The 24126-nt window shown below is 54.7% G+C and overlaps 2 protein-coding genes across 6 annotated transcripts; both read right to left on the reverse strand.

Moving 5' to 3' along the window:
- Positions 1-254: 254 nt before the first annotated feature.
- On the reverse strand, positions 255-8880 carry LOC115401882 (ankyrin repeat and SOCS box protein 2-like). The gene is made up of 9 exons (XM_030110252.1): positions 8252-8880; positions 5579-5689; positions 5175-5344; positions 4942-5097; positions 4624-4869; positions 3821-3992; positions 3160-3739; positions 2667-2820; positions 255-394 (listed from the first exon to the last, which is right to left on the reverse strand). The coding sequence occupies exons 1-9, from the start codon at positions 8680-8682 to the stop codon at positions 255-257; spliced, it is 2160 nt and encodes a 719-aa protein (XP_029966112.1). The 5' UTR covers positions 8683-8880.
- A 2062-nt stretch (positions 8881-10942) lies between these two features.
- Positions 10943-23039, reverse strand: LOC115402136 (putative E3 ubiquitin-protein ligase UBR7). 5 transcript variants are annotated; one of them, XM_030110592.1, is made up of 13 exons: positions 22855-22936; positions 22699-22824; positions 22051-22171; positions 21849-21982; positions 21709-21769; positions 19785-19880; positions 19566-19619; positions 19110-19215; positions 18975-19030; positions 18720-18908; positions 18442-18607; positions 11220-11281; positions 10943-11148 (listed from the first exon to the last, which is right to left on the reverse strand). In XM_030110592.1, exons 3-13 carry the CDS (start codon positions 22165-22167, stop codon positions 11074-11076), a joined length of 1116 nt encoding a protein of 371 aa, XP_029966452.1. In that variant the 5' UTR covers positions 22168-22171; positions 22699-22824; positions 22855-22936; the 3' UTR covers positions 10943-11073. The 5 variants fall into 5 exon arrangements, with proteins under 5 accessions (XP_029966452.1, XP_029966448.1, XP_029966447.1 ...); XM_030110588.1 differs by lacking the exon at positions 22699-22824 and having other exon boundaries at positions 22904-23039; XM_030110587.1 differs by having other exon boundaries at positions 22051-22172; positions 22783-23024.
- Positions 23040-24126: the final 1087 nt, after the last annotated feature.

The following is a 24126-nucleotide window of genomic DNA, read 5'->3' on the forward strand; positions in this document are numbered from 1 at the left end:
GCTCAGTGTGGCAGAGCAACGTCAGGAAGACGGCGAAACATGGTCTTCATCACAGCAACAGCATCAAACCATCATCATCATGTCATCTTCAATACTAAAACACAGGAGCTGCTGCAGCGTCGACTGGTTACTGACCCCGTAAACGACACAGGCTGAACACAAGCGACACAAAGACAATATCGACAACGTGACTGAGAATGCGTACATCCTGTTGCTGTTTCCGTCTCCGCGGTTTGCCGGCCGTCCGTCCGCCGTCAGCAGTCGTCCACAAGCATCTCCTGGTGCTGCAGGAACCGGATCAGCCCTCCGGGCAGCGGCAGCCGGGACAGCCGGCGGCGTCCAACCAGCTGCACCACCTGCAGCCTGCAGAGCTGCAGCAGCGGCCGGGGGGGCGCTACAGGCGGCAAACAGCAAGACAACACCGTCAGGCAACAAACAGCAAGTCAACACCGTCAGGCATCAAACAGCAAGACAACACCGTCAGGCACAAAAGCAAGAAATACCATCAGGCACAACAGCAAGACAACACCATCAGTCAACAAAGAACAAGACGACACTGCCAGGCAAAACAGCAAGACAACAACAAACAGCAAGTCAACACCGTCAGGCACAACAGCAAGACAACACTGTCAGGCACAACAGCAAGACAACACCGCCAGGCACAACAGCAAGAGAACACCATCAGTCAACAAAGAACAAGACGACACTGCCAGGCAAAACAGCAAGACAACAACAAACAGCAAGTCAACACCGTCAGGCACAACAGCAAGACAACACTGTCAGGCACAACAGCAAGACAACACCGCCAGGCACAACAGCAAGAGAACACCATCAGTCAACAAAGAACAAGACGACACTGCCAGGCAAAACAGCAAGACAACAACAAACAGCAAGTCAACACCGTCAGGCACAACAGCAAGACAACTCAATCAGTCACAACAGCAAAACAACGTCAGGCAACAAACAGCAAGTCAACACCGTCAGGCATTAAACAGCAAGACAACAACAAACAGCAAGACAACACTGTCAGTCCACACACAGCAAGACAACACCGTCAGGCATCAAACAGCAAGATAACACCGGGAGGCACAAAAGCAAGACAACACTGTCAGACACAACAGCAAGAAATACCATCAGGCACAACAGCAAGACAACACCATCAGTCAACAAAGAACAAGACGACACTGCCAGGCAAAACAGCAAGACAACAACAAACAGCAAGTCAACACCGTCAGGCACAACAGCAAGACAACACTGTCAGGCACAACAGCAAGACAACACCGCCAGGCACAACAGCAAGAGAACACCATCAGTCAACAAAGAACAAGACGACACTGCCAGGCAAAACAGCAAGACAACAACAAACAGCAAGTCAACACCGTCAGGCACAACAGCAAGACAACACTGTCAGGCACAACAGCAAGACAACACCGCCAGGCACAACAGCAAGAGAACACCATCAGTCAACAAAGAACAAGACGACACTGCCAGGCAAAACAGCAAGACAACAACAAACAGCAAGTCAACACCGTCAGGCACAACAGCAAGACAACTCAATCAGTCACAACAGCAAAACAACGTCAGGCAACAAACAGCAAGTCAACACCGTCAGGCATTAAACAGCAAGACAACAACAAACAGCAAGACAACACTGTCAGTCCACACACAGCAAGACAACACCGTCAGGCATCAAACAGCAAGATAACACCGGGAGGCACAAAAGCAAGACAACACTGTCAGACACAACAGCAAGAAATACCATCAGGCACAACAGTAAGACAACACCATCAGTCAACAAAGAACAAGACGACACTGCCAGGCAAAACAGCAAGACAACAACAAACAGCAAGTCAACACCGTCAGGCACAACAGCAAGACAACACTGTCAGGCACAACAGCAAAACAACGTCAGGCAACAAACAGCAAGTCAACACCGTCAGGCATTAAACAGCAAGACAACTCAATCAGTCACAACAGCAAAACAACGTCAGGCAACAAACAGCAAGTCAACACCGTCAGGCATTAAACAGCAAGACAACAACATACAGCAAGACAACACCATCAGGCAACAAACAGCAAGACAACACTGTCAGGCATCAAACAGCAAGACAACAACAAACAGCAAGACAACACCGTCAGGCAACAAACAGCAGGACAACACCATCAGTCCACACACAGCAAGACAACACCGTCAGTCTACACACAGGAACGGCTTCCCGGACTGTGCTGTTCTGGTTTTCTACACAGAACATAGAACGTCTTTCCTTCAGCTTCAGACGGAGCATCATCTTCCTCATTTACACCACTGCCTGAGGCTGGGGTTCCTCAGGGTCCTGTCTTAGAACCTACACTACAGTTAAACATGGGGTTACTCAGGGTTCTGTATTCGGACCTATACTAAAGTCACATTCTAGGGAACATCATCAGGGAACACTCTATTAAGTTCCACTGTTCTGCAGATGATCCACAGATCTAAACAGTAAATGTTCTACACCGATAAAGATGGTTCTACTGTGCTGCTTGATCACATTCACCCGTTCACACACACATTCACACACCAGTGGAGGCAACACGGTGTGTTGCTCAGTGGATCCCGTGGATCCACTGGATCCAGTGGGATCAGCTGGAACCAAAGCGGTGCCCTGCCTCCTGGCTCAGAACATTACCTGCTTTGTCCTTGATGACGCTCCAGTCGGGGAAACTGTCCAGATGTTCCGTCAGTCTGGCGCACAGAGTCACGTGACCCACGTAGTCCAATAAGACGTCGATGATAGGCCCCGCCCACCGGGAGATGCTGGGCACAGAGATCATCTCGCAGAACTGTGGATCAGTGGATCAGTAGATCAGTGCATTGGTGGATCAGTGGGTCCGTGGATCGGTGGGTCGGTGGATCAGTAGATCAGTGGATCGGTGGGTTGGTGGATCAGTAGATCAGTGGGTCGGTGGGTCAGTGGGTCGGTGGATCGGTGGATCAGTAGATCAGTAGATCAGTGGATCAGTAGATCAGTGGATCAGTGGGTCGTTGGGTCAGTGGATCGGTGGATCAGTGGGTCAGTGGATCAGTAGATCAGTGAGTCAGTGGATCGGTGGATCGGTGGGCCAGTGGATCAGTGGGTTGGTGTATTGGTGGATCCAGAGGGTCTCCTCAGGCGAGCCTACCTGCACGCCCCTCCTCTGCTGCGGCTCCGGCACCCGGGTGCCGCCTCGCGGGTCGTCCCGGTCCGACCGGGAGGTTTTGAGGGGCGGGTGCGGCCGGACGCCGTAGGCGCAGTCGAAGCAGGGCAGGGCGTGGCCGCCGTGGTCCAGCAGGTACTTGAACATGGGCAGGTACTTCATGGAGAACATGTAGACGGCGGGGAAGGTGGTGGGGTGGGTGGGGATGGAGGCGTTGATGTCGGCGCCGTGCTCCACCAGCAGCGTGACGGTCTGCAGGCAGCCCAGCCGCGCCGCCACCATCAGGGGCCTGAACATGTCCAGGTTGGGGTCGGCGCCGGCGGCCAGCAGCGCCCGCACCGCCTCCACGTTGTTGTTGATGACAGCGAAGTAGAGGGCGGTGCTGCGCCGGTCCTCGTACAGCTTGGACCGCTCGTCGGACAGCCGGGCGTTGACGTCGAAGCCGGCCTCGATCAGGGCGTCCAGCACGTCGTCGCGGTTGCGCTCCGCCGCCAGGTGCAGCGGGCTGATGCCGGCCCGCCGGACCCTGGCCTTGCTGGTGACGGGGATCAGGGCGGAGACGATGCTGCGGACAGAAAGAACGGTGGCGGAGGAGGAATAGCCGGCGGCCGACCAGGGTGTGAACAGAGCGATAAGCCCCGCCTACTTGCCGTTCCCCCGCTGCGCGGCGATGTGCAGCGGCAGCAGGCCCCTCTTCCCCGGCTTGTTGGCGTCGGCGTTCTGGGAAACCAGCAGCTGCACCACGTCCTCGTGTTCATTCTTAGCGGCTTCGTACAGAGCGGTCGCCCCGTCGGCCGCCTGAGTGTTAATGTCTGCACCTGCGGGTGGGGGGGGGGGGTCAGAGGTCAGGGGTCAGGGGTCATGCTGGAATCTTCCTGGATGTCAGAGACTGAGACGGTTCCCATAACCACCCGTTAATCAAAGATACGCTGATTTAATTGGTGACTCTGGATTATCGGCGGCCATTTTCTGGAATTTAGCATTGGTGGTTGATTAATCAATTATTGGTGGAATCTCTACTAAGCCCCGCCCCCTTGGGGCACCCCAGGCTGTTTATCTGCAGTATATTTATAGACAATGGAGCAAACACATTCGTAGTTGATTGTACTTCAGTATTACAATTTATTTTACTCGTAATTGCTGTTTCTGAGTCAGGGCGGGGGGGGCACCTGGGGGGGGGCACTTGGGATGGGGGCAGGTGGCTAACCTGGAAGTATGGAGTGCAGCAGATCTGCACCTTTTATTTTGAAAGACTGAGATCGAACAGAGACTGAAAGTGACCCCGGGGTCGAGGTGGAAGTCCTGCTTCATGAGCGGCGTTCCAGAACCGTTTGCTTTCATTCAGAGTTTCCCTCATTTTCCCTCCTGCTGTTTGACGCTGAACGGGTTTTCCACCCTGACAGCAAAGACGCCGACCTGAGAGCGCCAGGCGGAACAGGAAGTGGTTACCGTGCCGCAGCAGGAAGCGCAGCGAGGCGATGCGTCCGATCTGCGCAGCGGAGAACAGCGGCGAGATGCCGAAGACGTTGGTGACGGAGTGCTTGGCGCCAGCCTTCAGCAGCATCTCGCAGATCTCGATGTTGTTCTGGACGGCGGCCTCCTGGAGGGCGGTGCAGCCATGGATGCAGCGGGTGTTGACGGCGGCGCCGCGGTTTAGCAGGGCCGCCACCATGGCGGCGCTGTTCCTCTCGCAGGCTGCGGGGCAGACGGCGGCGAGTCGTCAGGACGGGACCGCCGGCGGCCATCCAGGGGACGAGCCGTCCTCACCTCGGTAGAGCGGCGTCTCCTTCTCGTGGTTGGGGATGTCGGGGTCGGCGCCATTTTCCAGCAGCATGGCGACGCACTGCAGCTGCTGCCGGCTGACCGCCACCATGAGCGCCGTCTCTCCCTGAGCCGTGCGCTTGTTCACCATGCCGGGCTGAGCTGCAAGCACAGGGAGCTGAGGCCCCGCCCACCAGGCGGGTTGGGGGAGGGAGCCGAGACCGGGCGGGGGAACTCACCTGACAGCAGCACCTGGAGACAGGCGTCCCGGTTGTAGAAGGCGGCCTGGTGGACAGCCAGCCAGCCCGGCTTGCTGGGCAGCATCAGGTTCACTCCCGGCATCATAACCAGGCCTCGAACCCGGTTCACATCACCGGCGCGAATGGCCTCGAACAGAGGCTCCTCCTCCCTGCAGGTAAACTGTCATTAAGGCTGGAACAGAGGCTCCGCCCCCTGCAGGTAGACACTCATTAATGCTGGAACAGAGGCTCCGCCCCCTGCAGGTAAACACTCATTAAGGCTGGAACAGAGGCTCCGCCCCCTGCAGGTAGACAGTCATGAAAGCACACCTGTCCACTGGTTCAGTCAGCTGTGAAGAACAGCCTGCTTCATTCAGAGTCTGAACACTGAGAAGTGGACTCACTCTTCGGGTTCCGGCCCGATGTGGACCAGACCTCCGTCAGGTCTGCGATACGCCACCATCCTCTTCCCGGAACCCGTCACGAAGCGACTCACTGTCCCAGCAAAGGTCTTCCTGAAAGCACAGCAGCCACTGAGAAGACGGGCAGATGCCTCCATCAGCCAACCACAACCCACTGCTAATCAGAGGGTTGTTGGTTCAATCCCCCCTAATGTAAAAACATCTGGTGTCACTACACCTGGAGTAAAGTGGGGGTGACCCTGACCTTTGACCTTGTTATGAATGCAGGATCAGTTATGATTATTCAGCACTGAAAACTGTGAGCAGCTCATTGAAAACCTGGACTCGGGACTCCAGTCGCTAGCTAGTCCACCTCTGCTGCCAGCTGCTCACCGACCCCGCAAAACCCACCAGGACTGGATGTGAACTCAAGCAGCGCGAAGAGGAGCACCGGGATGGTTCCGTCTCTGGAAAGTGGTCTCCAGGAGAAAATCTACTGAATGGGAGAATCCTGACTGGAATCGAGCAATTTGGCTTCATCCAGACCTTTCTGCTGCGCCGGGTGGGCCAGGAACCACAGGAACCAACAAGGACCGGTCTGACCCTGAGGTCAATGATCACAGGTACCGGTCTGAGGCTGAGATCAATAACCAGGTACCCAATCAGGTACTCGGAGGGGGTACCTAAGGACCGGGGCGCTTCTCATGTGGGGGTACCTGCGGGTCGGGGGGCCTCTCGTGGGGGGTACCTACGTGGCGGGGGACTTCTTGTGAGGGGTACCTACGGGTCAGGGTCTTCTTGTGGGGGGTACCTACGGATCGGGGGACTTCTTGTGGGGGGTATCTATGGGTCAGGATCTTCTCGTGGGAAGTACCTACGGGTCGCGGAATTCTCATGGGGGGGTACCTACGGGTCGGGATCTTCTTGTGGGGGGTACCTACAGGTTGGGGGGCTTCTCGTGGGGGGTACCTATGGGGTGGGGGACTTCTCGTGAGGGGTACCTACGGGTCAGGGGGCTTCTTGTGGGGGGCACCTATGGGTCGGGGGCTTCCTACGGGTCGAGAGCTTCTTGTGAGGGCTACCTACGGGTCAGGGGGCTTCTTGTGGGGGGCACCTACAGGTTGGGGGGCTTCTCGTGGGGGGTACCTATGGGGCGGGGGACTTCTCGTGAGGGGTACCTACGGGTCAGGGTCTTCTTGTGGGGGGTACCTACGGGTCGGGGGACTTCTTGTGAGGGGTACCTACGGGGCGGGGGATTTCTTGTGAGGGGTACCTACGGGTCAGGGTCTTCTTGTGGGGGGTACCTACGGATCGGGTGACTTCTTGTGGGGGGTATCTATGGGTCAGGATCTTCTCGTGGGAAGTACCTACGGGTCGCGGAATTCTCATGGGGGGTACCTACGGGTCGGGATCTTCTTGTGGGGGGTATCTACAGGTTGGGGGGCTTCTCGTGGGGGGTACCTATGGGGCAGGGGACTTCTCGTGAGGGGTACCTACGGGTCAGGGGCTTCTTGTGGGGGGCACCTACGGGTCGGGGGCTTCCTACGGGTCGAGAGCTTCTCGTGAGGGGTACCTACGGGTCAGGGGGCTTCTTGTGGGGGGCACCTATGGGTCGGGGGCTTCCTACGGGTCGAGAGCTTCTTGTGAGGGCTACCTACGGGTCAGGGGGCTTCTTGTGGGGGGCACCTACAGGTTGGGGGGCTTCTCGTTGGGGGTACCTATGGGGCGGGGGACTTCTCGTGAGGGGTACCTACGGGTCAGGGTCTTCTTGTGGGGGGTACCTACGGATCGGGGGACTTCTTGTGGGGGGTATCTATGGGTCAGGATCTTGTCGTGGGAAGTACCTACGGGTCGCGGAATTCTCATGGGGGGTACCTACGGGTCGGGATCTTCTTGTGGGGGGTACCTACAGGTTGGGGGGCTTCTCGTGGGGGGTACTTATGGGGCAGGGGACTTCTCGTGAGGGGTATCTACGGGTAAGGGGCTTCTTGTGGGGGGCACCTACGGGTCGGGGGCTTCCTACGGGTCGAGAGCTTCTCGTGAGGGGTACCTACGGGTCAGGGGGCTTCTTGTGGGGGGCACCTATGGGTCGGGGGCTTCCTACGGGTCGAGAGCTTCTTGTGAGGGCTACCTACGGGTCAGGGGGCTTCTTGTGGGGGGCACCTACAGGTTGGGGGGCTTCTCGTGGGGGGTACCTATGGGGCGGGGGACTTCTCGTGAGGGGTACCTACGGGTCAGGGTCTTCTTGTGGGGGGTACCTACAGATCGGGGGACTTCTTGTGGGGGGTACCTACAGGTTGGGGGGCTTCTCGTGGGGGGTACCTATGGGGCAGGGGACTTCTCGTGAGGGGTACCTACGGGTCAGGATCTTCTCGTGGGAAGTACCTACGGGTCGCGGAATTCTCATGGGGGGTACCTACGGGTTGGGATCTTCTTGTGGGGGGTACCTACAGGTTGGGGGGCTTCTCGTGGGGGGTACCTATGGGGCAGGGGACTTCTCGTGAGGGGTACCTACGGGTCAGGGGCTTCTTGTGGGGGGCACCTACGGGTCGGGGGCTTCCTACGGGTCGAGAGCTTCTTGTGAGGGCTACCTACGGGTCAGGGGGCTTCTTGTGGGGGGCACCTACAGGTCAGGGGCTTCCTACGGGTCCAGGGCTTCTTGTGAGGGGTACCTACGGGTCGGGGGGCTTCTCGGTGGGGGGGTTTGGAGAGCTGTAGTGCGCGGCACTCTGTGGAGGAGCTGCTGGAGCAGAGCTGCGTCTTCCCAGGTTCGACCTTCCAGATGAAGCATGTGGTCCACAGCTGCCGGGATGCTGAAGGCTGTGACCTCTGGTGTTACCAGCGGCAGCGGCAATCCCGGCGCTGCCTCCAGTGCTGCTGGTGGTGGTGTAGCTTCCAGTGTTGCCGACGGTGGCAGCGATCCCGGCGCTGCCTCCAGCGTTGCCGGCGGCGGCGGTGGCGTGTGCGTCAGTCAGACTGCGCTCGATGGCCAGCTGCAGCAGCTCGTCGTCACTCAGGTTGTTGTAGAGAGAATAGTCCTCCAGAGCTGCAGTCGGATCCTCCAAAGGTGCAGCCGGATCCTCCGGCGCCGCTCTGGCTGCCGCCATGACGGATCCGATCCTGGAGTCTGAGGAGCAGAAGAAGACTGTTTCTCTCCAGCCAGTCACCCCATGTGCCGGTTTCCTGCTGAGAGCCGCGGCCTGCCGGACCAGCAGAGGAAGTTCTGCTCAGAACAGGCAGCAGGTTCTGCACGGTACAGTCAGAACCAAACAGCCAGCAGACAAAGACTCAACACCTGCCTTCAGTCCGTCCGTCTGTCCGTCCGTCCTGCGGCCGTGTGGGGGAAAATGTGTGCTGACCCTGAGGGGGAGGGTGATATCCAGTTTATTTTAGGGTCGAGCTCCCGGCTGCTCGCCGGCTCTAAGGTTACAGACGGCTGAGTTAAAACCGTCCGGCCGAAATCAGAGCCGGCGGCAGCATGACCCCGCCGGGGTCGGGTCGCAGTCAACAACAGCGATCATCCCGGGTTTAAGTAAAGCCCAGGCAGACGCAGACCTGCCAACTTGGTGATATTTTTTGAGTACCACTTGCCGGAGCAGTTGTCGACCGGGGGGGGGGCTGTCAGTTTTAAGTTCAGTTTTAAGTTCTCATGTGGTTCTTTCATTTGTTTATTGGCAAAGATTAAACAGATGTTTTTCTGATACACATTACATTGCGGCTGACCGTGCACGTTGTCCCCAGAAAAGAGCTTCAAAATGCTGCTACATGTCCTTTAACTAAGCATTTTTTGCTGTGTGTGTGCGCATGCGTGCGCGTGTGTGTTCCATTACTAAAACCTTTATAAAGCCGTGAATACGGTGTTTCAAATGAACTGGTGTCCTTGTTACCTGGTGACTGACTTCCTTTAGCATTTCCTGCTGCTGCTGCTAGTAGCCGCAGATGTTGAAATCAGACTCATAAAAGGTCTGACACGACTTTTTGTCTGGTTTTTAACATCTATCAGCAACAAGGGACGTGAAAGAAACCCAGTCGCCAGTTAAAAGGGACTCAGTTATTCCAAAACACCGGCTCCGCTCCGGTTTCGCGACACTCCTCCTCCGCTAGTTAGCTGCTGCGTTCAGGTGACTGGAACTGCTGCGGAAAAGTGAAACTCGGTCGTTAACACGAAAGCAGCGGAGACAGCTGGACTCAGGAGACACTCAGGAGACACGTGAAGGAAGCGAGGACAATTTGCACAAAGGAACGACTCTCAGACAGCTGTGAACCGGCTCTCGTCGTTCACTTGAAAGAGCCGTTCAAACGTTCATTGAACGTCGCAGCACTACGAGGGTAGCACATGTGTTTCCTCCCGGTTCCAGAGCTGCGGCGCACCAGCCTAATTTACCGGTATTTTTTTTCAGCGTGACAAATACAATGTGTGCCGTGAATGTGTGACAACACACCGAAATGCGTGACACTTCAGAGCCCTGCTGCTGCATCGTGTTGTCAGACATGAGAACGTCCACGGTCCACGTTTATAACAGCGCTCACAGACGTCTGCAGCTTTTTGCGTAGTTTAATGAGGCGGAGCGTACCAGCGTGTTTTGATGTCAAATTGCGTACCTGCTACGCAAAATGCGTCCAGGTTGGCAGGTCTGCAGACGGGGGCGCACGGCACTAAAGCGTGCATGGAGCATGCACGGAGCGTGCACGGGGGGAGGGGGATATCACCCGCTTAACGCTTACCCCGTCCAGACGTTACAGAACCAACAGAAAACCGACCCCCTCATTCCGGTTCTGAAAACCGGTTTAACTCGGCGACTCCCACAGCAGGACGTGAACCACAGCGTGTCCTGCAGGCTGCGGTGGACGGCTCTGATCCGGCAGAACCAGCAGCAGCCAAATCCCACAGAGTACCGGGTGGAACCCAAGACCTCAATAATCCCGGGTTCACGTCGAGCTGGAACAGAACCAAGCTGACAGTGGAGCAGTGGTTCGAGCTCCCACCTCACAGCGAGAGTCTCCAGGTTCAAATACCAGCCAAGCCTTTCTGTGTGGAGTTGTTTGCATGTTCTCTCCATGCGGTGGGCTGGATCCATATCCCTGTGAGGCTGCTGTAGATGAAGGGTGGATGAGGGGAGGACGAAGGGTGGATGAAGCGATGAGGGGTGGATGAAGGGAGGATGAAGCGATGAGGGGTGGATGAAGGGAGGATGAAGCGATGAGGGGTGGATGAGGGAGGATGAAGGGTAATGAAGGGTGGATGAGTCGGTGGCCTGTGATCACTGGGTGGAGCTGAAAGCTCTTTCTGGATCCTTGACGGGGAACCAGCAGAACCACCAGGTCCGGTACAGAACCGAGTCTCGTCAGTAAAGAAGACAAACCAGGTGACGGAGGTGGAGACGAGGCTCCACCCGGATTTATTGGTTTTATAAAAAACATGGAGCGGACTCGACGACACGACGGTGAAAATAGATGAGAGCGAGGTGCGACTGGAGGACAGCGGGGGTCAAAGGTCATCAGGTGCGCGACTCCCGTCGTCTCTTTTCACTCTGCTGCTGGAAGAAGTGATGGATGTCATCGGAGGTCACCACCTGCAGGAGCAGAGGTCGGAGGTCAGCCGGGCCGGCTGTGGAGCTGAAGGAGCGAGCGGCGAGGAACTGACCTTCCCCTCGGCGGCGAAGCTCTGCAGGAAGTCCTTCAGCTCGCTCTTCATGTCATTGTACCCTGGAGACAGGACAGGGACAGGACGGGGACAGGGACGGGGACAGGGACGGGGACAGGACGGGGACGGGTTACACTTGTTATTTTTTTTTTAAATAAATCAACAGTAAACGCTGCTTCAGAACGAGCGAACGCCGTCTTTTCCTCACTAAAGGCTTTTCTTTTATTAACAACTTTATATGAGCTCCAAAATAAGAGATTTCAAAATAAAACCTGTCGTGTTTTTGCCCAAACATTCCTTTTTTGAATTCTCCTGGTAGAACACAGAACCAACGGCGCGTTCTGGTCGTTAACCGCGTCAGAGGAAAGAACGGGTTGTTCTTCGTCGCCGCAGGAAAGTCAAGCGTTCAGAGACCGGAGGCTCTGCGTTGCCAGGTTGGAGGTTTCTGCACCGTCAGGGTTCTGTGGAACCCGTCAGGTGGGTTGGTGGACCGGTTCCGTTAGTGACGTGTTTTTATGATGCAAATCTGGTTCTAATGGTTTGAAGGAGCGTTTCCTCCACAGGTTCTGCGTTCTGCTGCTGGACGGCTTCACTCTGTCCCACAGACCTGGCAACCTGCTCCAGACCGGACACTGGAGGCGATGCAGCGGCAGATCAGTACCGGACCTGGACCAGAGATGGACCAGAGATGGACCGGAGTCAGACTGGAGCCAGACCAGAGCCAGACCGGAGCCGGACCGGAGTAATGGTGCGTTCACAGCGGACGCGTTGCGGGCGTCGTCGACGCTCGGGACGCCTCGAAGCTGACGCTTGTGATGCTTCGAGCACGACGCTGACACCAGGTGGTCACAAAGCTCACGACGCTCGCGACGCGCGTCAGTTTATCGGCGCACGGGAGGCTGATTTCTGTTTCCAGCGATGGCGGATCGCATCAGGAGAGCAGCTCGGCTTTATTTGTTAAATAAAGCTAGACCGCGTCGTCGTGGGAAACGTCGCTATTGGCTGGTCTGGCTGAGCTTGCTGGTGAGGCTGCGCACCTCTGGCTGACGTCACTCCGGTGAGTGTTTTCCGTGTTGCTGAAGCCTGCGAGCGACTGAAGTTCTTGCTGTCTCTCTCTTGCTGTTACTGTTAATTCACGAAGCAATCAAAAAATCGGGGTTATTTACGCCCCCGGGGTTACTTTCGGCCCCGATTGACCAGCGATCTCTCGTGAATTACATCTCTTCTCCGCCGTTAGCGCCACCGGCGTGCTAACTAGCTTAGCATGCTAACTAGCCATGTCCGCCGAGACCGCTATGGCGTCCTCCCCTCTGTCTTCTTTTCTTTCCTGCTCAGTGTGCCGTATGTTGAGTCAGAACCCTGCCTCCCTTGACGATAGGGGTATTTGCGTAAAGTGCAGTGTATTGACAGCGCTGGAGGCCAGGGTAACCGAGTTAGAGGAGCGGCTGCGCAGATGTGAGGGGCAGGGCAGCGCTAGCTACAGCCAGGTAGCGGCAGGGCTCGCAGCCCGCTCCCGCAGTGAGAGGAGTGTTAGCAAGCCTAGCCCCGCAGCGTGTCCCGAGCAGCCGGGGCAAGACCAGGACCGGTTTGTGACGGTCCGGAGGAAGGCGAGTGCTAAGCACCGCCACGTAGCACTCCAAGAACCGCTTCACGTCTGCAATAGGTTCTCTCCCCTCAGCGACGACACGCCGGCTGAACTGGACACGCTGGTGATTGGCAGCTCTATAGTTAGAGACGTGAAGCTGCCAGCGGTGAAGGTTAGGTGTTACCCGGGGGCCAGAGTGGGGGACATCGAGGGGAACCTTAGGCTTTTAAAACAGGAAGGTAGGAGATTCCGTCGAGTCGTGATTCACGCAGGCGGTAATGATGCCCGGCGGAGACAATCAGAGGTGCTCAAATTACAAGTAGCCTCGGTGTGTGAATTGGCTAAGTCGATGTCTGATGCCGTAATATTCTCTGGTCCCCTGCCCAATTTGGTCAATGATGAAATGTATAGCCGACTTTCATCATTCAACCGCTGGTTGTCTAGATGGAGTGAGGAAAACGGAGTTATTTTTCTAAACAACTGGTGCACCTTCTGGGGAAAGCCTGGGCTCATCCGCAGGGACGGCATCCACCCAACTTTGGATGGTGCAGCCCTTTTAGCTCACAATATGGCTGATCGGCTTCGAACTCTAAATTGACAATCCAGCTATGAGCCCCGGGCGCAGAGCAGTCGTGTAGAACACTCCTCTGTTGATCTTGTTGATCCCGTCACTAATCCTGCTCCCGGATTTTTACAAGTCAAGCATGGAGGTTTACCGAGGCTAACAGAGACTGAGTCTGTCCAAAGTGCTCAAAGCATTAGAAAAAAGTCAATGGGTAAAAAGCTTAACACCTGTACGAGACAGAATAACTCTTCCAGTAGGAAATACATAAAATGTGGTCTACTAAACATTAGAGCAATCTCCACTAAATCTCTGTTAGTTAATGACCTTAACATTGATCTCCTTGCTCTAACAGAAACTCGGCTTCAGCAAGATGACTATGTGAGGCTCAATGAATGTAACCCTCCAACCTATGTTAATTTCCAAACAGCTAGATCAACAGGTGGAGGTGGAGGTGTGGCAGTGATATCCCACTCCAGTCTTCTTCTTAAACCCAAAACTAATGTTAAATTCAACTCTTTTGAAAGCTTAATACTAACGCTTACTTGTCCAAATTGGAAGAATCAAAAAGCTGTGCTATTAATTATTGTGTATCGACCTCCTGGTCCTTACTCTGACTTTTTAACTGAGTTCTCAGAGTTTTTAAGCAATATAGTATTGACTCATAACAAGATCCTTATAATAGGTGACTTTAACATCCATGTGGATGATTCTGGTGACAGTTTGAGTAATGCGTTTATTGCAGTATTAGATAGTATCGGTTTCTCTCAAAGTGTTGATGAATCCACTCATAGTCACAAGCACACCCTGGATCTGGTCTTAACATATGGGATAGAAGTCAGTGACCTAAATATTCTCCCTCAGAACCCCATACTCTCAGACCATTTTTTGATTACTTTTCAGGTTTTGATTGAAGACTACTGTGCTCAAAAAGATAAAATTCAGTTGATACGGACATTATCTGAAAAATCTGTGGCTCGGTACAAAGAATTGATCCAGCCTGCATTTGCTGCATTATCTTGTGAACTCACAGAAATGAGCTTATTGACCAGTGGTGATAATAGTGATCAGTTTGTTGACAGTGCTATGCACTCACTAAAATCTGCCCTTGACGTAGTGGCTCCGTTGCAGCTGAAAACCAATCGACCCAGGCGCGTTGCTCCATGGTTTAATTCTGAAACCCGTGTTCTCAAACAAAAAACTCGGCAATTAGAAAGACTGTGGCGTAAATCTAAATCAGAACAATCTCTGAAGGCTTGGAAATGTAGCATGCTAAGCTATAAACAAACTCTTTTTAAAGCCAAGACATTATATTACTCTTGTTTAATAGAAATAAACAAAAATAACCCTCGGTTTCTGTTCAACACTGTAGCCAGACTGACAAACAGTCATACTGCAGTGGAACCAGTAATCCCAGAATCTTTAAACTGCCATGACTTTCTTAAATTCTTTAATGATAAAATCATAACCATCAGAGGTAAAATCAGTGAAGCGCTTTCCTCAGATCAAGCTCAGGGAATCCAGCCACTGCCTCCACCTGAAATACCTGAAATACTAGATAGTTTCTCATTAGTAAATGGGGCTGAGATTACTTCGATTGTAATGTCTTCTAAAACCTCAACCTGTCTCCTAGATCCAATTCCAACTAAGCTTTTCAAAGATATTCTTCCAATTATTTTAAATACGATCATAACTATAATAAATACGTCTCTAGAAAATGGCTATGTGCCACAGTCATTTAAATTCGCAGTAATCAAACCACTGCTGAAAAAACCTAATCTTGATCCTGATATTCTAGCTAACTACAGACCGATATCAAATCTGCCTTTTATTTCAAAAGTCCTGGAAAAAGTCGTGGTTAAACAGCTTTGCCGCCACCTACAGGACAATAGTTTATTTGAGAAATTTCAGTCAGGATATAGAGCTTATCACAGCACTGAGACTGCGTTAGTTAAAGTCACTAATGACTTGCTATTGGCGGCTGACGCAGGTCTAGTCTCAGTCCTGGTTCTCCTAGACCTCAGTGCAGCTTTTGATACAATCGACCACAATATTCTCCTGCAGAGGTTAGAATGTGAGGTCGGCATCAGAGGAAAAGCCCTCTGCTGGTTCAAATCCTATTTATCTAATAGGTACCAATTTGTTCACGTTAACCAACAGTCCTCACCGTGCTCCCAGGTCAGTTATGGGGTTCCTCAAGGGTCCGTGCTCGGGCCAATTTTATTTCTGTTATATATGCTTCCTTTAGGGAACATAATTAGAAGTCACGATATCAATTTTCATTGCTATGCAGATGACACACAACTGTATTTATCTATGAAACCTGATCAAACTAATCAAATAGACAGACTCAGTGACTGTATCAGAGAAATTAAAACCTGGATGACTACGAACTATCTCCGTCTGAATCCTGGCTAAACAGAGGTCATTATACTAGGCCCCCATAAACTGAGAGAGTGTCTATCTGAACAGATTATCACCTTAGATAACGTCAGTGTATCCTCCTCCTCTACTGTCAGGAACCTCGGGGTCTTATTTGATCAGGATATCTCATTTAAAGCACACATCAACCTGGCTTGTAAAACAGCATATTTCCACTTGTGCAACATAGCTAAAATAAGAAACATTCTACCTAGAAGCGATGCAGAAAAACTCATCCATGCATTTGTTTCTACTAGACTGGACTACTGCAACTCCCTTCTTGCAGCCTGCCCAAAAAGTGCATTAAAAAACTTTCAGTTGGTTCAAAATGCGGCCGCCAGATTATTAACTGGAACTAGAAGACGTGAACACATTACTCCCGTTCTAAAATCTCTTCACTGGCTTCCTGTCGAGTTTAGAGTTAGATTTAAAATCCTTCTCCTCACTTACAAAATCCTAAATGGGATGGCTCCGACCTATCTCCAAGATGCTTTAACGCCTTATCAACCAATCAGAGCACTCCGCTCTCAAAATGCAGGGTTACTGGTGACTCCTAGAGTCTCTAAATGGACACTAGGTGGAAGAGCCTTTAGCTATCAGGCACCGTTTTTATGGAACCAGCTTCCAAGTGGTGTCAAAGAGGCAGACACAGTCTCCACGTTTAAGGTTAGGCTCAAGATGTTTCTCTTCGATGCAGCCTATGATCAGGTCAGCTAGGGACTCTAAACTAAACTAAACTAAACTAAACTAAATTAAATTAAATTAAATTAAACTAAACTAACTAAATACTAGTTTAAATACTAAACTATCCACAAAGCTGCCCTCGGAGCTAGAATGCTGTGGGAAGTACGGTGCACTGAGCCCTGTCCTCTAATGTCTGAATGTTCTTCCCTTTAGTCCCTTCATTGCTTTTCACCTGCTGTCCCCCCCTTCGAGGGGGAGTCTTCTCCAGTTTCAGCTGCTGACTCCACTATTACGAGGGCCTACGAACAAGCTCCGTCCGGACCGGGAGGACACTCCTGTCGGTCCTGCCCGCGGACTGGCTTCGGTTCTACTTCTGGGATCCGTGGTTCTTGTGCTGGACCGTCCAACGGACTGTCCTCAACATAGTCCTAGGCTTTACTCCTTGTTGTCTCATGCTAGCTGTTGCCAAAGCTGTCCGTCCCTGGGAGAGGGATCCCTCCATACTGTGGTTCTCCCCAAGATCTCTTCTTCTCCCACTGGGTTTCTGGAGTTTGTTCTTGCCGGATGTGAGGGTCTAAGGCGGTGGTTGCTTCGTTTTGTCTCCTTACTGTGAATATTGACATATTACCATTATGCTTATTCACTGTTTTTATTTTTACCAACCAATGTAACATCTTGAAGCCTCTGAGGCAACTGCTGTTGTGATACTGGGCTGTACAAAAATACATTGATTGATTGATTGATTGATTGATTGATGGTCTGCTCCTCTCTGCTCTGACTGCAGCAGGGGGCGCTGCTGAGACTGACCGCTGTGAGTGCTTTGGGACGGGGGAGGGGCTCACGGCAGCATCCTGCCACGTCTCCACAGCACCAGAAAAGGTCGCTAGATTTGTCGCTAGTTGCTTTTGACAATAAAAAGTCGCCAAGAGGCTTTGGAAAGTCGCCAAATTAAGCAAGAAAGTCGTCAAGTTGGCAGCACCGGCCGGCCCGCATCGGTGCTCGGATCACTCGTAGTGACGTCGCACCGGAGGGATCGTCTCTGATTGGTTGACGCCCAGCGGCAGCGCATCGAAAGTTCAGTTTTCCCAACTCTCAAAAAGCGACGCTCACGACGCTCCTGACGCCCCGCCCCCGCCCCCGCCGCTCGTCCACATAGACTTTGCATAGAAGACTTTGCTCACGACGCTCACGACGCTTGCGACGCGTCCCGTGTGAACGCACCATAAGACCGGAGGCGGTGCAGCGCTAAATCAGTACCGGAGCTGGACCGGAGCCAAACCTGAGCCGGACTGGAGCCGGACCGGACCTGGACCGGAGCCGGACCGGAGCCAGAACGGAGCCGGACCAGAGCCGGACCGGAGCCGGACTTCTGCCACTCTTCAAGCAAACCCTGTCCAGCACCGGCCGGATATGTTCATCAATCACAACAGTCTGGGAGACGCACGCACGCACGCACGCACGCACGAACGCACGCACACACGCACGCACCATCTGATCATTTCTTGTCCTCCAGGTTCTCCAGTAATAGTTGCAGCCCGACTGGTGCTGCTCTCAGAGAGCTTCGTGTCTGTGTCTCAGCGTGTCTCAGTATCTCAGCCTGTCTCGCTGTGTCTCGCTGTGTCTCAGCCTGTCTCGCTGTGTCTCAGCCTGTATCGCTGTCTCGCTGTGTCTCGCTGTGTCTCAGCCTGTCTCGCTGTGTCTCGCTGTGTCTCAGCCTGTCTCGCTGTGTCTCAGCCTGTATCGCTGTCTCGCTGTGTCTCGCTGTGTCTCAGCCTGTCTCGCTGTGTCTCGCTGTGTCTCAGCCTGTCTCGCTGTGTCTCGCTGTGTCTCGCTGTGTCTCGCTGTGTCTCGCTGTGTCTCGCTGTGTCTCAGCCTGTCTCGCTGTGTCTCGCTGTGTCTCGCTGTGTCTCAGCCTGTCCCGGGGTGGACGTCTCTCCGCTCTCCGTCAGGTGGGCGGAGCTTCTCCGTACCGTGGATGATCTCCAGCTGCTGGACGCGGTTCAGGTTGTCCAGGGCGGACATCAGAGGGTCGTGTCCCTGCCGTCCCTGCTCGCTGCTCTTCCCCCGGTTCTCGTAGGCCAGCACGGTGTCCGCCTCGTCCAGCAGGAAGGACAGGCCGGCGGCGGACAGACGCTCCTGAGACAGGACAGGCCTCATTAGCGGGATGAGGACGCGGGACAGGCCTCACTGACGGCGTCCAGGACGCGGGACAGGCCTCATTAGCAGGACGGATCAAAGCGGCCGTTACCCGGCAGCGGCGGCAGCAGCAGAGGGAGGAGCGCCAGGCCGCCGGCCAGAACGCCGCTCCGGACCGCCGCCGCTCCTCCGGCCGGGCCTGCAGGTCCTTCAGTCTGCAGCCGGGCTCCGCCTCCCGGCGGACCCGCTTCCTGCTGGGCTCGTCCTGGTCCTGGTCCTGGTCCTGGTCCTGGTCGTCCCCCTGACGGGTCGGCACGCGTTAATCACGGCGGCCGTTTCCACGGCGGCGGCGGGACGCTCCTCTTACCTGAGCCTCACCGGGAGGACGGGCGGAGCCGGACGCCTCCGGCGGAGCTGCTGCACCTGCAGGGACGGCACGAGGCTGCTCAACACGGGGCCGGGGGGCCGCCGGGGGCCACCGGGGGACGGCGGGCGGCGTTACCTGCAGGCTCGTCGGCGTACGGCCACAGGACGGGGTTCTGGTTCATGCAGGACTCGCAGACCATCTCCTGAAGCTCCACCCCCTCCGGGACGGAGACGCCCAGGTGCTGCAGACACAGGAGGCCATGAGCCAGGAGCTCCTCCCCCCAGCCCCGCCCGGACCCCCACCCAGAGCCCCACCCGGACCCCCGCCCGGACCCCCGCCCAGACCCCCACCCAGACCCCCGCCCGGACCCCCGCCCGGACCCCCGCCCGGACCCCAAACCGGACCCGAAACCGGACCCCGGCCTGGACCCCCACCCGGACCCCCACCCGGACCCCCACCCGGACCCCCACCTGGACCCCCACCCGGACCCGAAACCGGACCCCGGCCTGGACCCCCACCCGGACCCCCGCCCGGACCCCCGCCCGGACCCCCGCCCGGACCCCCACCCGGACCCCCGCCCGGAGGACTCACCCTGCTGTGGAACCAGTCCTCACACACCACACACTGGATCATCTCATCCTCCACCTGAGAGACAAGACACGACAACCAGCCAATGAGGAACAAGACACAGCTCCAGCCAGCCAATGAGGAACAAGACACAGCTCCAGCCAGCCAATGAGGAACAAGACACAGCTCCAGCCAGCCAATGAGCAGCAGAGCTGTGGTCAGCTGGTGGACTGCAGGACTCACCTGGTCTTCGGGGTCCGGGTACGGCCGGCTGCAGGTGCAGTAGCTCCCGAAGAAGTTCTGACTGTATTTATTGAGGACGTTCACCTCGTCCTTCTCCTGCGCGCGCACACGCACACGCACACACACACACACACACACACACACACACACACACACACACACACACACACACACACAGGTCAGGCGCTGGATGTGGAAACAGTAAACAGCTGCTAAAGCAGAAACTAAAGCCAGCAGAACACGTTTCCCTGGTTCCCTCCGAGCCGCCGCCACGCCGCTCCGGTCTGAACCGCCCGTCAGTAACGACGTTTCCCGTTCTGTCCAGACGCTCAGCGTTTAAACCTTCTTCCCACCAGAAGCCGAGTTTGCGTCTCGATATTTTAGCACGAAGGAATCGTTCAAATCCAGCTAGTTCGTCGGTGGCTAACAGCTAAGCTAACAGCTGACTGAGACGTGTAACAGCAGGACGCTTTTACGACGTGTCCCTGAACGCAGCGCGGTGCTGCGCGGCCGCACAGGGTTTGTTTCACAGGAGAAGAAGGCTGATGGGCGGAGCTACTGCCTCCGGGAAGCAGGAGCCTCAGGCTGTGTTCGAAACCGCATACTGTCTACTACATCCTTCCATACTCATACTATCCATCCTGCATCCTGCTTACTCAGTCCATCAAACAGTATGCGAAGCGTTTACACTACAGCATACTACATAATAACCCACAATGCATTGCACTTCTTCCATGAGCAGAAATCGATCTGCTAAAGCTGATTTCACTTTAGCTCTAAACTCGTCAAATGTAAAACTTCATCGAGATTTTTTTTTAAATTAGGCGACAGAGTGGTGGTTTAGAGCCGAGTGCGTCGTTTATTTGTCCGAATATCAGCCGTTTATGATTTTGTTCGGACGAATTCGGAGAAATTCAAGCCAGCCGCAGTGAGCAACACACTTCCGGTTATTTTCACCAAAATAAAGCACCCCTTCCCCTTTCTCATGCAAAACAACCTCAGTGATAAATCTGTGCTTTTACTTTGAAAACAAGAAGGCAATCTTTCAGCAATATATCTCTCTTAACACCGCCGTTTGGACCGGTGTCCCGTTAACGGACCACTTATTATGCCAATTATGATGCTTTACCAACGGAGAGTTTTTTCGGCTCTTCAACAAAGATCGGCTCGCCGTCTTCGGTACATCATGGTCGCTTTCAGCATGGACTTGTTCTCAGATGTAAGGTTTTTTTTTTTGTTTTTTTGTTTTTTGTTTTTACTATTTTTAATCATTGTCAATGCAATCAAAAATCTCGCAACATAACATACCTACGAGCACAAACAATGGAGGGAAGATTAAATCTAGAACCATACTCAGCTTGCTAAATGTACATCATGAAGAAACAGTCATTGTGAACTGAATAAAGTTTATTCAAATGTCCGTCGCGTTGCATCTTGGGCAATTTCAGTATGAGTAGTGAACACACGATGTATACTCAACATTTCTGGCGAATGCAGTATGCATCCGGGAACTTCTCGCATACTCAAAATCGCATACTGCCAGTGTAAACGCACTGCATACTCAATAAGTTAGTATGAGTAGTAGGTAAGTATGCGGTTTCGAACACAGCCTCAGACTCTTAAAATCATCTGGCGGGCCGGACGGACATTATCGGGCCGCCAGTTGCCGACCGCTGGTCTATGATGCTTTTTTTACCGCCATGGACCACTGGCGCGAGATCTCGTGTCACGCAGGAAGTCAGATGGCACTATGGGGGAAAAGACGCATTCAATAGATCGACTCAAGTTTATGAATCGATCTACGGCCATTAAAAGGAGAATCGATTCAAAATCGATTCATTGATTTTTTTAAATTCAGCCCTAGTGTGTGTGTGTGTGTGTGTGTGTGTGTGTGTGTGTGTGTGTGTGACGCTGCTGGACTCACTGGCTGGAGTTTACACTGCAGGTCTTTGAACTTCCTGTTTCCACAGTCGCAGCGGAAGTTCCTGCAGAAGCACGGCAGGAGGGCGAAGCGGGGTCAGGGGTCAGAGGTCAGGGTCGGGACGCCGACGGGCGAGTCCTCACCTCTTGGTGTAGAGTTCAAAAAGGTCGTGACCTTCATGGCATTTGTAGGAGCAGGCCAGACAGACGCCTGCAGCCTCGCCGCCCGCCGGGGTGCAGGTGTTACAGGCGTACAGCGCCTGGCGCTTCACGTAGCCCTGCAACACACACTCCTCTCAGCTGCGTGTGTGTGTGTGTTGACCTGTGTGTGTGTGTGTGTGTGTACCTGGGGGTAGGAGCAGTGGTCCGAGTCGCTTCCTGCCAGCACCGCTGACGCCTCCTCCTCCAGCTCCTCGTCCTCCTCCAGGACGTCCACCAGAGACACCGTCTGGTCCTCGCTCATGTCTCTGTCCGGCGGAGACAACAGGACATCCTCAACACACACACACACACACTACACGACCGCACCGCTCACAACAACACTCCGGGTGGACACACACACACACACACAGCTGCACACACACTGATTAGCAGGGCCCAGATAAGCAGGACCTGGTCTCCAGACACACCCTCCCTCCAGAGCGGGATTTCAACTACCAACCTCCGTTACCCCAGATCCACACATCGTCTGCCTGTCGGTTCAATACCCCCGCTCTCAAACCGAAATCAAGCTCAAAGGTCATCTGCTGGAGGGCAGAGGTCAGAGGTCATCGGGCTCACCACCGTGGCTCTCTGACCTCTGACCCCGCTGCTCCTGGCCTGACCGGGTCAGGTTCAGACAGTCAGGATGGGTTTAGACCTCCTGTCAGTAGTGGCTCACACACACACACAGGTTAACACACTCACACACGGCTCGTCTGTTCTGCCTCGAATCCCGCCCACAGACACCGGCTCGCATCTCCCTGCTAACGCGGTCAACAACACCGGAACGCACCGCCGGGAGAGAGGAGCCACGAGCCGGGAGAACTGGGAAAGAGGAGCCGGGGGCCGGGAGAGAGGAGCCGGAGGAGCCGGGAGAGCCGGGAGAGAGGAGCCAGGAGAGCCGGGAGAGAGGAACCAGAGGAGCCGGGGGCCGGGAGAGAGGAGCCGGGAGAGCCGGGAGAGAGGAGCCGGGAGCCGGGCGGTCTGCTCTGACTGACCCCGAGACAGACGAATCACCCTCCGGGCTCCAGACTCGCGGTAAAGCCGTGGACGCTGTGATGCTATCCGCTAGCTGTTAGCTCCCGCGGCACTCACACTGCTTCCGGGTCACTGCCGCCCATTTCCGGACTGTCTGGGAACAGGTCACATGACCGTACGGAGCATGCGCAGTGAGCTCGATGCGGAAGCGCTCCGTTCGGAGCGGGACTCGGTGATGGCGGCCCCCGCAGTGAGAGCCGAGCTGCGGCTCGCGGACGGACAGCGGCACACCGTGAGCGTGGCGGTCCGGACCGACCTCCCGTCCCTCATCCGCGGCCTGGACGAGCTGAGCCGGACCGCCTCGCGGCTCCTCAGCGACCTGGTGGAGCGGGAAAAGGCCTCCGGGGGCGGCGCGCCAGGTGAGGGTCGGCGGGTCACGTGACTCTATACTTCCACGGGGTTCTGCCTGGACCCACGTGGGTTCACGTTAAGTCCAGCGGGGTCACATGGACCCATAAGTGGTTCTGTGTAGAGTGGCGTGGAACCTAGTGGGGCCATGTAGAACCATGTGACTCTACATGGTTCCACCTGGTCTCACCTGGTTCCACCTGGCCCCATATGGTTCTACCTGGTCTCACATGGTTCCACCTGGTCTCACATGGTTCCACCTGGCCCCATATGGTTCTACCTGGTCTCACATGGTTCCACCTGGTCTCACATGGTTCCACCTGGCCCCATATGGTTCTACCTGGTCTCACATGGTTCCACCTGGTCTCACATGGTTCCACCTGGTCTCACATGGTTCCACCTGGCCCCATATGGTTCTACCTGGTCTCACATGGTTCCACCTGGTCTCACATGGTTCCACCTGGCCCCATATGGTTCCACCTGGTCTCACATGGTTCCACCTGGTCTCACATGGTTCCAACTGGCCCCACATGGTTCTACCTGGTCTCGCATGGTTCCACCTGGCCCCACATGGTTCCACCTGGTCTCACATGGTTCCACCTGGTCTCACATGGTTCCACCTGGCCCCATATGGTTCCACATGGTTCCACGGTGAGCGTGGGTCTGCGCTCTGGACGCAGCCTCACCAGGTCTGAACCGGCTGATGTTCCGTGAGAGGAGAAGCGGCGAATCCGTGTATCATTCGTTCATTTGATATTCAATTAAGAATAAAAAAAAAAACATTGAAAAATGAGTCGTTTTTCCTTTTTTTGTTTTTAAAATAAAAACAAATACA

This window comes from Salarias fasciatus, chromosome 15, assembly GCF_902148845.1.
Source record: "Salarias fasciatus chromosome 15, fSalaFa1.1, whole genome shotgun sequence".
Taxonomy (NCBI): Eukaryota; Metazoa; Chordata; class Actinopteri; order Blenniiformes; family Blenniidae; genus Salarias; species Salarias fasciatus.